At 44.5% G+C, this 17,314-nt stretch overlaps 1 protein-coding gene and 1 pseudogene across 1 annotated transcript in view; both read right to left on the reverse strand.

The window, feature by feature from the left end:
* The window catches only part of MSH2 (mutS homolog 2), an 81,948-nt gene that overhangs the window by 43,772 nt on the left and 20,862 nt on the right, over positions 1-17,314 (reverse strand). The window contains exons 6-7 of the mRNA XM_051839023.2: positions 16,817-16,950; positions 4,770-4,969 (exon numbers count right to left, since the gene is read on the reverse strand). Of these exons, the coding sequence (XP_051694983.1) occupies positions 4,770-4,969; positions 16,817-16,950 (334 nt within the window). The remainder of the gene's footprint in view (positions 1-4,769; positions 4,970-16,816; positions 16,951-17,314) is intronic.
* LOC127490424 (U6 spliceosomal RNA) lies at positions 12,112-12,195 on the reverse strand (annotated as a pseudogene).

The following is a 17,314-nucleotide window of genomic DNA, read 5'->3' on the forward strand; positions in this document are numbered from 1 at the left end:
TCCCGGCTGCTCCACTTCTGATCCAGCTCTCTGCTGGGAGAGCAGTGGAAGATGGCCCAAGTCCTTGGGCCCCTGCCCCCGCGTGGGATACCTGGAAGAAGCTCCTGGCTCCTGGCTTCAGATAGGCTCAGCTCTGGCCATTGTGGTTATTTGGGGAGTGAACCAGCAGATGCAAGACCTTTCTTTCTCTCTCTCTCTCTCTCTGGCTCTACTTCTCTCTATAACTCTGACTTTCAAATAAATAAAATAAGTCTTTAAAAAAAATTCACCACTTGGGATACCCACATCCTATATCAGGGTATCTGGGTTCAAGTCTTGGCTCTGAATCTATAATATGCACCTTGGGAGGCAGCAGGTGTAGCTCAAGTACTTAGGTTCCTGACACCCACATGGGAGACCTCAATTGAGATCTGGGCTCCTGGTTTTGGCCAGTATCACCAGGCTGTTGCGGGTATCTAGGGAGTGAACTACCACACATCTTCCTCTATCTCTCTCTGCCTTTCAAATAAATTTATTCATTAAAAAGAATCCCAGCATTAAATTCCCTAGTATTCATTGAAACAGGTCCAGAAGGCAGAAAGGGAATTCTCAAGGGGAAGACAAATATTAAGTCTAGAGAGGAATAATCCACAAAATAAGACAACCAGGAACACAGAAATGTTGAACACAATCTCATGGAGGAGATTCAGGAAGATCAATATGGTCACACTCAGGCAGGCATTAGCCCCGTGGTAAGTTGCCCATATTCCATGTGGGAGTACACAGGCTCCATACTCTGCTCTGGCTCCTGGCCCCAGTTCTGGCTAATGCAGATCCTGAGAGGTAGCAGTGATGTATCAAGTAATTGGGTCTCTGCCACTCACACAGGAGGCCAGGACTGCGTTCCTGGCTCCTGGCTTTGGCCTGAACCAATCCCAGCCATTTCGAGTATCTGATGCAAGGTCTTGATCTCTTTCTCTGTGTCTGTCTCTCAAATAAATAAAAATAGAGACAAGAATTTGGCACAGCAGTTGGGATATTGCTTGGGACAGCCACATCCCACATTGCAGTGTGTGAGTTTAGATCCCAGTTTCTGCTTCTGATTATAGCTTCCTGCTGATGCATACCCTGGGAGGAAGCAAGTTCCTGCTCCCGGCCCAGCCCTGGCTGTGCCGACATTTGGGTAGTGAACTAGTGGAGGAATATCTCTCTCTGCCTCTGGTGTAGAGGGTTAAGCCACTGTCTGCAGCACTTAAATCCCGTATGGGTGCTGGTTCAAATTCCAGCTGCTCCACTGCCAATCCAGCTCCCTGCTAATGCTTGTGGGAAAGCCAACAGGATGGCCCAAATGCTATCGCCCCTGCCACCCAGTGGGAGAACTAGATGGAGTTCCTTGTTCCTGGCTTCAGCCTGGCCCTACCCTGGCTATTGGAGGCATTTGGGGAGTGAACAGCAGAAGGAAGTTCCTTCTCTGTGCATGTTTTACTCTGCCTTTCAAGATAAACTAATCTTTAAAATAGTATAGATGTGAACATTTAAAAATACTTAGTAGTAAAGAGCAGTAGCAAGATTAAGAGAAATGGGAGATAAGGAAAGTAAAGGGACAGGAGTAGGGACATTAGGACAAGAAATTAAGGGAGTTCTTGGGGCCAGTGTTGTGGCATAGCAGGCACCGCCATTCCACATGGGTGCAGGTTTATATCCTGGCAGCTCCACTTCCAACCCAGCTCCCTACTAATGGCCTACTACTAAAGCAGCAAAAGAAAGCCCAAGTATTCGAGCCCCTGCCACCCACGTGGGAGACCCAGAAAAACCTCCAGCTCCTGGCTTCAGTCTGGCCCAGTGCTGGTCATTGCAAGCATCTGGGGAGTGAACCAATGGATGGAAGATCTCTTTCTCAGTCTATAACACTGAATTTCAAAATAAATAAATCTTAAAAAAAAAAAGGGGGGGGGGTGTCGCTCCCCCTCTTCGTGGAGGAATGACACAGGACCCTGCGCTGTTCCTTTGTCTGCTCGGCCCTTCCCAGGTTTGCTGCTGGTCCTTCCCAGGTTGGCTGCCAATCCTTCCACCTCCGTGGAAGGGCGGTTCCCCCTGCCACTTTCCCCACTTCCGCGGGGGAGCGGCACACCGCCGGCCGGCTCTCTCAGGGGCTGCTCAGATGTTATTCGGATGTTCCCCTTAGATGTTCCTCGTGCATGTTGTCTCTCTCCTCCTTTATAGTCCTCTTCCACCAATCCCAACTCTGCTACCCACACACCGAGTACGCTGCTCTCCTCCAATCAGGAGCAGGATCAGCTCCTGCAGGTTATTGGTCGAACTGGAGGCAGCTGTGTAGAAGTTGTTTCCTCCTCTCCCAGCGCCATATTGTGGGAGAGCAGATGCATAGAATAAGTCTTAATTCCAGTAACTTAGTCTAGTCCGAGTTGCTCCCCACGGCGGGGGAGTTCCTAAAGCCAGTACTTTCTCAGGAACAGAAGTGTATGTGTAAGAAGTTTCAAAATAGCTGATGGTGGTTGAGACTGAACTGCTTAAAAAGCACATATCCATGACCAGGTCCTGATTCTCTCCCTCATACTTGTCAATCACATGTGTTTCCACTTGATTCTGCTGAAACTTGACCAAGGATATGAAATCAGAAAAACCTAACAGAAGACATTTATTTATAGAATGGGAAAATCAAGGCACATGAATGATAAATGATTGCCTATGTCATAGCTAAACAAAGTGGAAACAGAAATTTAAAGATCCATTTTCTGGGTCAGGTGTTCCAGTGCAGTAGGTTAGGACTTTGTTTGGGATGCCCACATCCCATATCACAGTGCTGGTTCAAGACCTGGCTACTCTGCTTCCAATCCAGCTTCCTGCTACTGTGCTTGGGAAGGCAGCAGATAATGGCCCAAGTACACAGGTCTCTGCCATCCAAATGAGAAACCTAGATGGAGTTCCTGGCTTTGGCCTGCGCCATTCCCAGCTATTGAGGGCATTTGGGGAGTCAACCCGCAGACATAAGATCTCTCCCTCGCTTATTCTCCCTCTCTGTATGTGTGTGTGTATGTGTGTGTGTGAGAGAGACTCTGCCTTTCAAAAAAAAGGAATCTAACATTTTATTTCACTATGGTAGAAGTAAATGAAAGAGATCTTAAATCTAACAAGACTAATGAGGAACGATGACTAGAATGAAAATACTTTTTCTAACACAAGTTCTTTAAGAAGAAAAGCACTTAGCTACCTTTTACATTTAGTAGGCAAAGGGAAAAATTATCATAAGATTTGAGTTCATACTTATTTTGTATCCTGTCATAAAGTTGAAGTTTTTTAAGTGTTCTCAAGAGAACAGAGCTTTCTCATAATATTAAAAGGTATGTTTTAATGCTTCCAGATGTGAAAATTAAAATGCTTTACATATTAGACATAATATAGTTGCTAAAATTGTTGTAGAAACATAAAAGTTTAAAACCAAGCTTGTCAAGCAAACTGATTTTACTTAATAATATTTTATTAATCAACTATGTGACTGCTCATTTTATTCTAATAATTTCACTTTGACATCAGTTCTTAAAGCAGTAAAATGCTCAGTTTTCACTTCATCTCCTAAGTGCATTGTGAGGGTTAATTCCATCAGGTCTGATACTAATCTATTGTTCAAGGTTCCCTCATGGCAAGGATCCTTGGTCAAAGGAGGGAACAGCCTGATTAAAAAACGCTCATTAAAAAACGCTATTTTGCAATCATGGGTCCAAAGATATTCAGGTTGGTGTGTTCAGCCTGTCTCCATTTTTTACTGTGATTAATGCCTTGTCTCAGTGAGCTCCAACCCCATCCCAAGAGGGCTCTGTTGTCTAGGCTAGTTATCAAACAATAACATGCCCACTTGACCAGCAAAAAATATCAAGAGTCCAGTGAAGACTACATTTTGGGCTTCCTGCTTCCAAGGTGTTCTGCACACACATCTTGATCTGGAAGAGGAAGTGCACCCCACCACAGACTTCACAAAGGAAGGACAACTGGAACTTGCATCTGAACTCTCTGGAAATGGACTATGACAGTCTTTTGGCTACAATGCACATCCCTCCCTTATGCTGCTGCTGAAACCTATCTTCTCCCATAATCGATTTTAGATGCGTAAGCATTGTCATGAGGGGTCCTAGGTCTTCCTTAGCAGTTAAACCCTATTTAAGTGTCACTATTAGTGCAATATGCCTATTACTCATCAACTCAGTTACCCTAGCATTCACTTCTAAAAACCAAAATTCTAACTTGTCTCAAGATTCTTGGGTTTTGCGATGAAGCCTAGGGCAATAAAAATCTACTATAAAAACATAATGGGGGGCCGGCGCCGTGGCTCACTAGGCTAATCCTCCGCCTAGCGGCGCAGGCACACCAGGTTCTAGTCCCAGTCGGGGAGCCGGATTCTGTCCCGGTTGCCCCTCTTCCAGGCCAGCTCTCAGCTGTGGCCAGGGAGTGCAGTGGAGGATGGCCCAGGTGCTTGGGCCCTGCACCCCATGGGAGACCAGGAAAAGCACCTGGCTCCTGGCTCCTGCCATCGGATCAGCACGGTGCGCCGGCCGCAGCGCGACGGCCGCGGCGGCCATTGGAGGGTGAACCAATGGCAAAAGGAAGACCTTTCTCTCTGTCTCTCTCTCTCACTGTCCACTCTGCCTGTCAAAAAATAAAAACAAAAAAAAACAAAAAAAAAACATAATGGGTGTAAGAGGAATTCACTAGCACTAATACATTTACCAAATATACTGTAAAAATGAAGGAAAATAAAAATCAAAATATTTTACCTTCATATTTTTCCAGAGCCTGTATAACATTTGGGAGTTGATTTATACCCTGATAGAGCCTATAGCAATCTTGCAAGTTTGCTGCTTGTCTTTGAAATTTCTTGGCAAGTCGATTAAGATCTGGGAATCGACGAAGTAAATCTTCTTGTAAACTCTGCCTCAATTCTGCATCCTCTACAAAAGCTTCCACTAAATTTAACCTGAAATAAATTACATTAGAATGAATTATAAGTATTCTAACACAACATTAAAATCTGTCAAGTACATACAATGAGGGACTTCAAAATATTCATGGAAAAATGGAATTAAAAGTTTACGATGCTGGGGTCAAAGCTGTGGCACAGCAGGTAAAGCAGCCACCTGCAGTACTGGCATCCCATATGGGCACTGGTTCGACCCGGGCTGCTCCACTTCCAATCCAGCTCTCTGCTGGGGCCTGGGAAAGCAGTAGAAGATGGCCCAAGTCCTTGGGCCCCTGCAGTAACATGGGAGACACAGAATAAGCTCCTGGCTCCAAACGGGCACAGCTTCGGGTGTTACGGCCATCTGGGGAGTGAACCATTGGATGAAAGATATCTCTCTCTCTGCCCCTGCTTCTCTATAACTGTGCCTTTCAACTAAATAAATAAATCTTTAAAAAAAAAAAACAAAAAACAAAAAACAAAGCTTACGTTGCTGCAACAATTTTTGACATCCATGCATTTTTCACAAACTTTTTAAAGTTCCCATGTAAGTCCCCACTAAATAAGCTCAAAAATTATATGCAAGAGGCTTGAATCTGTTCTGAGGTGTTAACTTTCTTTTTTTTTAAAGATTTATTTATCTATTTAAAAGTTAGAGTTTCAGAGAGAGAGGAGAGGCAGAGAAAGAGAGAGGTCTTTCGTCCACTGGTTCACTCCCCAATTGACGGCAACGGCCTGAGCTGCGCTGATCTGAAGCCAGGAGCGTCCTCCAGGTCTTCCCATGTGGGTGCATGGGTGAAAGGACTTGAGCTATCTTCTACTAAGCTTTCCCAGGCTAAGCTTTTCCCAGAGAGCTGGATCAGAAGTGGGGCAGCCAAGACTCGAACTGGCACCTATATGGGATGCTGGCACTGCAGGCGGCGGCTTTACCCGCTACACCACAGCGCTAGCCCTGATGTTAACTTTCTTTAGAAAAAGGACAAGGGACGTCTGGCCCCTAGTCTATATGACCCATAAAATCATTTGGTCTGGCCCTGCTGAGTCAGCCACATGCAGGACACAAAATTCAATACATGTACAGCAGGCTTATTTTTAAGCTAATAATTCTGTGTGGCCTTTGAATGATGTTGTAAATATCCAAATGGCTCTTGGCAGAAAAAAGGTTCCATACCCAGGCTTTCGAGGGTAGAAAGCTCTGTGAGACTCCAAGACAAGCATTTCTGGATTAATAGACATATCAATGTGCACTCTAGCAGTGTTACACAATACAAAAACACATCCAATTTTGTTTGATTTTCATCCAGATGACATTTCTTCAAAGAAAGAAAAAATTCATTACTGGGACACTGTTTCTGATATATTATTGTATATGTAAACAGTAATGTTTGATAAAATTACAGTTCAAGAATGTTACCAAATTTAATTATTTGTTGTATCAGAGGGTCTTATAAATTTTCAGAATGCTTTCTAAAATAACTTGAAAGCACAAAGCCAAAAATTCTTAATTAAAACACTGAAATAATTTTATTGCTCCCCAAAGTCAGTAAATGAATCTCAGCTTGTTTTAACAACTATACAACATATAGCTCATACTTTTTATGCAATTCATTGGAAATCAGTGGCTTTTCATTTTCTTCCCACTGTAACCCACAGCAAGAGCTGTTTTTACATGAAGACCTAGTATATGGGGCCGGTGTGTGGTGTAGTAGGTAAAGCCACCGCCTGCAGTGCCAGCATCCCATATGGGCGCCAGTTCAAGACCTGGCTGCTCCACTTCCAATCCAGCTCTCTGCTGTGGCCTGGGAAAGCAGTACAAGATGGCTTAAGTCCTTGGGCCCCTGCACCTGCATGGGAGACCAGGAAGAAGCTCCTGGCTCCTAGCTTTGGATCAGCACAGCTGCAGTCATCACAGTCAGTTGGAGAGTGAACCACTGGATGGAAGACCTCTCTCTCTCTGCCTCTCCTTTCTCAGAGAAACTCTGGCTTCCAAGTAAATAAATAAATCTTAAAAAAAAAACAAAAACAAAAAAAAAAAAAACTAGCACATACAGGCTCATATAATTAAAATAGATTTCAGGAAATATCTACTTTTATTATATATTATGCAGTTTTTTTTTTTTTTTTAAGTGATTACAAGTTTATTTCTGGGGCCAGCACTGTGGCATAGTGGGCTAAGCATCCACCTGCAGTGCCAGCATCCCATATGGGCGCCAGTTCTAGTCCTAGCTTCTCCTCTTCTGATACAGCTCTCTGCTATGGCCTGGGAAAGTAGAAGACGACCCAAGTGCTTGGGCCCCTGCACCCTCACGGGAGACCCAGAAGAAACTCTGGCTCCTGGCATTGGATTGGCCCAACTCCAACAGTTGTGGCCATTTGGGGAGTGAACCAGCAGATGGAAGACCTTTCTCTCTGTTTGTAACTCTACCTTTCAAGTAGAAAGAAAGAAAGAAAGAGAGAGAGAGAGAAAGAAAGAGAATTGTATCTACAAATCACAGTTAAAAACTATTAAAATTTTTTAAAAAGTTCATTTCTGTGAAAAAAATTTTTAATAAAATTTTTAGCAGAGGGGCTGACATTGTGGCATAGCAGGTAAAGCCAATGCCTGTGACACTGGCATCCCATACAAGTACCAGTTCATGTTCCAGCTGCTCCATTTCCAATCCAACTCCCTGCTGATGTGCCTGAGAAAGCAGAAAATGGCCCAAGGGCTTGGGCCCCTGTATCCAAGTGGGAAACCAGGAAGCACCTCCTGACTCCTGGCTTTGGGCTGTCCCAGTCTTGCCACTGCGGCTATCTGGGGAGTGAACCAGCAGATGGAAAATCTGTCTCTTCCTTTCTCTATGTAACTCCTTCAAATACATAAATCTTTATAAATTTTTTTTAAAGCAGATATACAAACACAGACAAACCTTTTATCTGCCGGTTCACCGAAGTCAAGAGCCCAGAATTCAATCTACGTCTCTCACCTGGGTGAAAAGAGACTCGGCTCTTGAGCCATCACTGCTGGCTCACACAGTCTGCTTTATTGGGAAGCTGGAGTCAGCAGCCAGAATCACAGACCAAATACAGACATTCCAATGTGGGACGTGGGCATTTTAACTGGCGACTTAACTGTCAGGCCAAACATGCACCCCTTCATCTTTCGTTTTCTCTTCTTTCCCTGCAACTCCCATATCCTTAGGCTATTCTCAGGTAAATGGTCAAAATTCATAGGGAATATTTCTTTTTTTAAGATTTATTTATTTGAAAGGCACAAAGAGGGAGTGACATGGGGCTGGAGTTGTGAATAGCAGGGTAAAACCACAGCCTGCAAGGCTGGCATCCCACAAGGACACCAGTTCGAGTACCAGTTCCACTTCCAATCTAGTCCCCTGCTAATGTGCTTGTGAAAGCACAGAAGATGGCCCATATGCTTGGGCCGAGCCACCCAAGTGAGAGACCAGCAAGAAGCTCCTGGCTCCAATCTGGCCCAGTGCTGGCCGCTGAAACCAGCAGATGAAGATGTCGGTCTCTCCCTCTCTCTCTGTAACGCTTTCAAATAAGTAAGTCTTAAAAAAAAAGTCCGAGTTCATATCTCAGCTCCACTCTCCATCATTCCAGTTTCCTAATAATGTACATTCTAGGTGGCAGCAGGTGATGGCTCAAATAGCTGGGTCCCTGTCACTCACATGAGGACCTGGACTGAGTAAGTTCCCAGCTGCATGGCTCTGGCCTGACTCGATCTAATCGTGGTTGTTGAAGGAGTGAACCAGTGAACAGGAGCTGTCTCCCTCTCTTGGACTTTCAAATAAGTAAAATAAATAAAAATTAAAGGAAAAAATAAGCAGTGAAAAAGCATCTAAAAACACAGCACAAAATAATGTATAAACAGCCTCCTTAGTCTTTGGTCCAGGTATCATTTTAAAGCCTAATAAATTACTAGTTTCAAAAGTCTACTCAGTGTACCAATTCAGAAATAATTACAGTATCAGTTTATGTTTCTGGCTAAAAGTAGTAAGAACAAAAAAGATTATTCTGCTGTTTCCATGACAATTTCACTTCTAAATCACAATTTTAGAACTATCAAAATTACTGTTGGCATAACACAGTACACCTGCCAATCCTACTCTATAAAATTACTCAGCTGTGCACAATTGCATGCAATATTAATCTGAAAATGACTGGAATATAAAGTTAATTTTTAAGGTCAGTTAATCCCAAAAATTCCAACAAAATTAGCTAAGAAGCTTTTGGTTATTTTACAATCACAACTGTCCTTTCTGATATCTCATTATAAGAACAGTTGACTAGAATTCCGTGACAGCCTACATACATGTAGGTAACATGTCTGGTACTTAAAGAACTGCATCCAGTTTTTGATTCTCTATCTGTTCCTCACTTGGGTTAATACAGCTGAAACAATCATCTGATACAGTGAGTAACAGCTACCATACTAGGCCTGAGGAAGACAAAAAATTAAAACAAGATAACAGGCAAGGCGTAAGAGAGGAAGATGCTTTCGAATCACCAATCTGGTGAAAGGGAGCACATTTCCATTCCAGCCAGTGCTGAGTAACAACTGACACGCAAAACAAAATGAAATAGCACACAGATAAGAAAGCAAGGAATGCCTATGCAGCTGGGAAACTTCAATTTGGTGTGTCTAACTGACCTATACTACACATAGCTGGGATTTATAGATAAAGGATTTAGGGGCCAGAACTGTGAGACAGTAGGTTAAGTCACTGCCTACAATGCCAGCATCCCATGAGTGCCAGCTCAAGTCCTAGTGCTCTGCTTCTGATCCAGCTTCCTGCTCATGCACCTAGCAAAGCAGTGGAAGATGGCCCAGGTGCTTGGGCCCCTGCACCGTGAGGGAGACTCAAACGCAGTTTCAGGCTCCTGCCGCAGCCCTGGTCTTGCAGCCATTTGGGGAGTGAACTAGCAGAAAATTAAGATCTGTCTCTCCCTCTCTCTCACTGTTAACTCTATCTTTTAAATAAAAAACCAAAAACCTTTCAAAGCAGAAACTAAGAAATAGGATTTGGGAGAGACTACTTGGGGAGAACAGCAGCAGAGACTCAAAGGGAGAAAGTACAGAGCACACTGGAAGAAAACCAAAGCAGAGAAGGAATGGGGAAAAACTGTAACCAGAGGTAAAATGGAATGACTGGCTCTGGAAAAGTTAAAGTGCGCATTAGCAGGAAGCTGGATCAGTGGTATTTCTTCTGAAAAAGCCAGAGAGAAAAGGGCTGAAAATACAGATATAACTTGGAGATTCTAAAATTAAAGAAGAAATCACTCGTTAAGAGTCAGGAGGTAGCTAAAAGCTTTTGAGGAAAGTAAAAAAAAATTTGGTCTAGTCACTAGAGTCATGCGACACAAACACCTGGTAGCCACAAAAGGTCAATGGCATCAAAGCACAATGGGTCCAAAGAACCTACAGAGTAAGAGGCCAATATGGTGAAGGCCACCGGACTAAGAAATTCCATGGTTTTCATGAAAGCACTGGAGAAACAGCTGCCTTTGTGGTGCCAGCTGGAGAGGAAACAAACGAAACTGAGAGGGACGATGTATCAGCCCAGACATCAAAACAAAGCTGAACTTGACTTACAAGAGAAAACAGGGATGGGAAAGCAGTGCAGTGAAAGCGTCTTCTTTGGAAGTTATTCACTGTTTTCAAGAAACTGCACTCAAGGTGTGGACTGCCTAGAAAGACCTTGCACAACTCTGAGGCCAAATTAAAAATACAGCCATGAAGGAAGTCTCTGGGTCCTAGCATACCACCGCAGGAGCAGGACACTGCATCACACACGTGCCATCTACTGGTTCACTAACCCAAATACCTGCAACAGCTGGGGCCTGGCTAGGTGGGAGCCAGGAACCCAAGAACCGGAGCCGTCATCTGCTGCTTTCGTAGGGCACACATTAATAGGAAGCTGGATCAAGCAGACGAGCCAGACTCAAGCCGTGAACCCAAGCAGCAACTAAACCACTATACCAAACAGCTGCCCCGGGGAAATATTTCTTACTGTGACTGCTACGTTAACCTTAATAAATATTGGGCAAAATATTGATTTTAAGCTAGAAGGCAACTACCAAATTCAAAATACACAAATTAGTCTATCAGCAATTTCACAAGAGTGAACTATTCCATATACTAACATACACTCGAGATTCCTTTCAAAATTCTTTTTTTTTTTTTTTTTTGACAGGCAGAGTGGACAGTGAGAGAGAGAGAGAAATGTCTTCCTTTGCTGTTGGTTCACCCTCCAATGGCTGCCGCCACCGGCGCACCGTGCTGATCCAATGGCAGGAGCCAGGTGCTTATCCTGGTCTCCCATGGGGTGCAGGGCCCAAGCACTTGCGCCATCCTCCACTGCACTCCCAGGCCACAGCAGAGAGCTGGCCTGGAAGAGGGGCAACCAGGACAGAATCCGGTGCCCCGACCAGGACTAGAACCCGGGGTGTTGGCGCCAGAGGCAGAGGATTAGCCTAGTGAGCCGCAGCGCCGGCCTCCTTTCAGAATTCTAACTGAAGAAATGTGACAACAAAGATTGCAGTGAATATAAGGAAAGAAAAACCTAAAAGAAAAACCACAATAATCTCACATGTCTGTGCAAACCTTGAGGATTCAGGAGTTGCCACAAAACAGGTGAAAAAGACAGCACCATAGACAGGGTCCTTGCACATAATTGCTAATTTGATGAGGGGCTAAACAAAGTGCCAGGCAATACACCCCAATACCGCCTCTTCCTCAACACTATAATTTTTTTTTTTTTTGACAGGCAGAGTGGACAGTGAGAGAGAGAGAGAAAGGTCTTCTTTTTCCGTTGGTTCACCCTCCAATGGCCACCGCAGCCGGCATGCTGTGGCCGGCGCACCGCGCCTATCTGAAGGCAGGAGCCAGGAGCCAGGTGCTTCTCCTGGTCACCCATGGGGTGCAGGGATCCAAGCACTTGGGCCATCCTCCACTGCACTCCCTGGCCACAGCAGAGAGCTGGCCTGGAAGAGGGGCAACCGGGACAGAATCTGGCTCCCCGACCGGGACTAGAACCCGGGGTGCTGGCGCCACAGGCAAAGGATTAGCCAAGTGAGCCGCGGCGCCGGCTACTATAATAATTTTTAAAGTCTTATCATTTTAGCAATTAAAATAACCCAAAATGGAGAAACAAGGGGGAAAATATGGTAAACATTTCACAAATTTGCATGTTATCCTTCCTCAGGGGCTGTGCTAATTTTCTCTGTATCATTTCTTTTTTTTTTTTTTTTAAGATTTATTTATTTATTTGAAAGTTGGAGTTACACAGAGAAAAAAGGAGAGGCAGAGAGAGAGAGAGGTCTTCCATCTGCTGGTTCACTCCCCAGATGGCTGCAATGGCCAGAGCTGCACCGATCCTTAGCCAAGAGCCCGGAGCTTCTTCCAGGTCTCTAATGTGGGTACAGGGGCCTAAGGACTTGGGCCATCTTGTACTGCTTTCCCAGACCACAACAGAGAGCTGGATCGGAAGTGGAACAGCCGGGTCTCAAACTGGCACCCATATGAGATACCAGCACTTCAAGCCAGGGCATTAACTTGCTGCGCCACAGCTGGCGCCTCTCTGTATCATTTCAATTCTCATATATACACTAACAGAAGTGAGCACTCTAGAATAATTTTTATTTTCCTAAATCCATCACTGTTAAAATGCATTCACCAAACTCAAAAATCACACTTTTTCCAATATCAGTTCTTTTTTTTTTTTTTAAAGATTTATTTTACTTGAAAGAGTTACACAGAGAAAGAGGCAGAGAAAGAGAGAGAAAGAGAGAGAGAGAGACAGAGAGAGAGAGAGGTCTTCCATCCACTGGTTCACTCCCCAATTGGCAGCACTGGCCAGAAATGCACTGATGCAAAGCCAGGAGCTTCTTCCAGGACTCCCACATGGGTGCAAAGGCCCAAGGGCTTGGGCCATCTTCCACTGCTTTCCCAGGCCATAGGAGAGCTGGATCGAAAGTGGAGCAGCCGGGACTAGAACCAGCACCCATATGGGATGCTGGCACTGCTGGTGGCGGCTTTACCCACTACGCCACAGCGTCGTCCCCTTCAGTGTCAGTTCTAATAAAAGTTAAAAAAAAAAAATCTTCCCCTCTCCCTCCAGCCTGTCAGATTCCCATCGAGAAACCTTTCCCTTTAAAGAAAAATTCAAAAATAACAAATCTTTTCTTAAATGGGATTCAATTCACGGCCATATACTTTAAAATTAACTCCTCATTTATAAAGAGGGTAGAATGAAGACATTCCTAGCACTTTGTCTTCTAGAAAACCATCCAAAAAGTAATGATATTAAGAAAAAGAACAGGGGTCAACATTGTGGTATAGTGAGTAAAGACGTTGCCTACACTGCCAGCAACCCACATGGGTGCCGTTTCATGTCCTGGCTGCTCCACTTCCAATCCAATTCCCTGCTAATGGCATGGGAAAAGCGGTGGAAGATGGCCCAAATGTTTGGGCCCCTGCACCCACATGGGAGGAAGCTTCCTGGAGGAAGCTCCTGGCTCCTGGCTATGGCCTGGCCCAGCCCTGGCCATTGCAACCCTCTAGAATGAACCAGAAAATAGTCTCTAACTTGGACTTGCAAATAAATAAATATGGGACTGGTGCTGTGGCGTAGCAGGTAAGGCCGCTGCCTGCAGTGCAGGCATCCCATATGGGCGCCGATTCACGTCCCAGCTGCTCCACTTCCGATCCAGCTCTCTGCTATGGCCTGGGAAAGCAGTAGAAGATGGCCCAAGTCCTTGGGCCTCTGCACCCACGTGGGAGACCTGGAAGAAGCTCTGGGCTCCTGGCTTCAGATCGGCACAGCTCCAGCCGTTGTGGCCAACTGGGGAGTGAACCAGTGGATGGAAGAACTCTCTCTCTCTGCCTCTCCTTCTCTTTCTGAGTAACTCTAACATAAATAAAAAAAAAATATATTTAAAATAAATAAATAAATCTGGAAAAAGGAGAGAGAGAGAAAAGTAACAACTTTCATGAGTAATGTGCTCTGAAAGCCCACCAGAAGGCTTAGAGGGAAGCAGGAAGCGCCACAGGCAGGCAGAGTCAAAAAGAATGAGAAAAACAAGGGGATGGGCCGGCGCCGAGGCTCAGTAGGCTAATCCTCCGCCTTGCGTCATCCGGCACACCGGGTTCTAGTCCCGGTTGGGGCACCGGATTCTGTCCCAGTTGCTCCTCTTCCAGGCCAGCTCTCAGCTGTGGCCAGGGAGTGCAGTGGAGGATGGCGCAAGTGCTTGGGCCCTGCACCCCATGGGAGTCCAGGATAAGAACCTGGCTCCTGCCTTCAGATAGGCGCGGTGCGCCGGCCGCAGCACGCCAGCCGCGGTGGCCATTGGAGGGTGAACCAATGGCAAAGGAAGACCTTTCTCTGTCTCTGTCTCTCTCACTGTCCACTCTTCCTGTCAAAAAAATCAAAAAACAAACAAACAAAAAAACCAAGGGGATGAAGCTGGCGCTGTGGTGTAGCAGGTTAAGCCACCACCTGCAGAGCAAGCATCCCATATGGGCACGAGTTCGAGACTTGGCTGCTCCACTCCTGATCCGGCTCACTGCTGTGGCCTGGAAAGGCAGTAGAAGGGACCCAAGTAGGTCCTTGGGCCCCTGCACCCACATGGGAGACCCGGAAGAAGCTCCTGGCTTCGGGTCTGCACAGCTCTGGCCGTTGCGGCCAACTGGGGGGTAAACCCCAGATGGAAGACCTCTCTCTCTTTGCCTCTCCTTCTTTCTTTGTGTAAATCTTTCAAATAAGTAAATAAATCTAAAAAAGAAATTAAAAAAAAAAAAAACCAACAAGGGGATGAAGCGAGCAATTAGCCTAGCAGTTAAGATACACACATCCCACATTAGAGTACCTGGTGTCCAATATCTGTCTCTGGCTCCTGACTGGAGCTTCCCGCTAATTAATGAAGACCCTAAGAAGGGAGCAGTGAGGACTGAAGTTAACAGTCCATGTGAGAGACCTGGATTGAGGTTTTGACTCAGTCCTAGCTGTCACAGGCAACCGTTGCATGAATTAGCAAATGGAGGCTCTCTCTGTCCCTCAAATAAAAATTTACTTTTCAAATAAATAAAATAGGGACCAGCATCCCATATGGGCACCAGTTCGAGTCCTGGCTGCCCCACTTCTGATCTAGCTCACTGCTAACATGCTTGGGAAAACAGCTCAAAATGGCCCAAGGGCTTGGACCCTTGCAGCCATGAGGGAGACCCTGGCTTTGGCCTGACCATTGTGGCCACTTGGAGAATCAACCAGTGGATGGACAACCTCTATCTCTCCCTCTCTTCTCTGCAACTCTGCCTTTCAAATAAATAAATCTTTTTTAAAATTTTAAAATAAATACATAAAAACAAAGGGACTATCAAATAAAACCCTGAATAAGGAATGTAACTTTTTCTTCCCACTGTGTGGAATTTCAACACATGGCCTTGAAAACCACTAGCATTCCTACTTACTAGTTAAAAAAACAACAATCTACCAAGATAAACAAAAGAACATTTCCTCTTACCATGCAGGTTTTACAATAAGCCAATATCTAACCCATGAAACTATCCTCACAAGTATTACTTTTAATAAATAAGTATTTAAAAAAAAAGATTTGTTTATTGCAAAGACAGAGCTACAGAAAGAGAGACAGAGGGCTAGCAAGATCTTCCATCTGCTGGTTCATTCCCTAAAAAGCTGCCATGGCTGGAGCTGGGTTAATCCAAAGCCTGGAGCCCAGAGTTTCTAATTGACTTTTAATTTCCCCATTTTCAAAGAAGATTTTTTAAAATGTGCATTGTCACTTTAAATATCTTCCAGAACAATGAAAAATGTTTTTTGTATGTGCCAAACTCTTTTCAAAGTATTTAATACATATTAAATCATCTAATCCTCCTAACAACCCAATGAAACTGGCATGTTAGTAATGTCATTATCTTTTTTCTTTTTTTAACATATTATTTATTTGAGAGGTAGAGTTACATACAGACATGAGAGACAGACAGAAAGGGCTCCCATCCGCTGTTTCACTCCTCACATGGCAGCGACAGCCAAAGCTGGGCCAATCTGCAGCCAAGAGCCAGGAGCTTCTTCGAGGTCTCTCACATAAATGCGAGGGCCTAAGCACTTGGTCCATCTTCTACTGCTTTCCCAGACCATAAGCAGAGAGCTAGATCAGAAGAGGAGCAGCTGGGACACAAATCGGCACCTATATGGGATGCTGGAACCACAGGCAGAGGCTTAGCCTACTATGCCACAGTGCCAGCCCCAGTAATGTCATTTTCAAAGTGAAGGAATGGGGCCGGTGCTGTGGCGCAGCGGGTTAACGACCTGGACTGGAGCGCTAGCATCCAATATGGGCGCTGGTTCTAGACCTGGTTGCTCCACTTCTGATCCAGCTCTCTGTTGTGGCCTGGGAAAGTAGTGGAGGATGGTCCAAGTCCTTGGGCACCTGCACCCATGTGGGAAACCCGGAGGAAGCTCCTGGCTCCTGGCTTCAGATCGGCACAGCTCCGGCTGTTGCAGCCATCTGGGGAGTGAACCATCGAATGGAAGACCTCTCTCTCTACATAAATATGACTTTCAAATGAATGAAAAAATAAATCTTTAAAAAAAAAATGAAGCAAGTATGACACAGAGGCTGAGTAATCTGCTCAACACACAGGTCTGAACCAAAGCACCAGAGCTCCCAAGTCCATGCTATAAAATACTGTATTATACCTCTTTAATAAAATTTTATTTTAATAGCAAAAATAAGTTCTTTTATCAATCTATACAGGGAAATACAACATATGGGTGCAAAATTACATATTAGAGTAACTACAAGGTGTTTAAAACTAAAAAAAAAAAGTATTCACTAATAATATACCTCTCTTCTATTCTGTTCTTATCCATGAGAGGCTGCTTAATCCATTGGTTAACCAGTCGTTGTCCTTGAGGGGTTTTGCATTTATTTAGCAACGCAGCCAGAGACTGAGAGCCACTAGTATCCTCAACAGAGCCCTGGTAAATGAAAAATAAATGGCACACTCATTGGTAAAAGCCTTACCATGTCCTAAGAAATAACTAAGTAACAGCATCACATAATATCCTTCAAATATTAAGTGAGAGTGCTTGCTTCGGCAGCACATATACAAATATTAAGTGAGAAACTTCCACAACAGTTCCTTTTGCTAAGATCAGTCTTCAACGTATCAATCTCTAATTTTAGCTGTACATTACCCAAGCTAAAACAATTTAAAAGTACTGAAGTTTTAGACATAAATCATGTCTAAATGTTAATTTATTAGTTTTTTTCCTTTTTTATTGCTTAAATTTGAGGAAGAGGAGATAAGTGAGACAGAGGCAGGAGGCAGACACAGCTCCC

This window comes from Oryctolagus cuniculus, chromosome 2, assembly GCF_964237555.1.
Source record: "Oryctolagus cuniculus chromosome 2, mOryCun1.1, whole genome shotgun sequence".
Taxonomy (NCBI): domain Eukaryota; kingdom Metazoa; phylum Chordata; class Mammalia; order Lagomorpha; family Leporidae; genus Oryctolagus; species Oryctolagus cuniculus.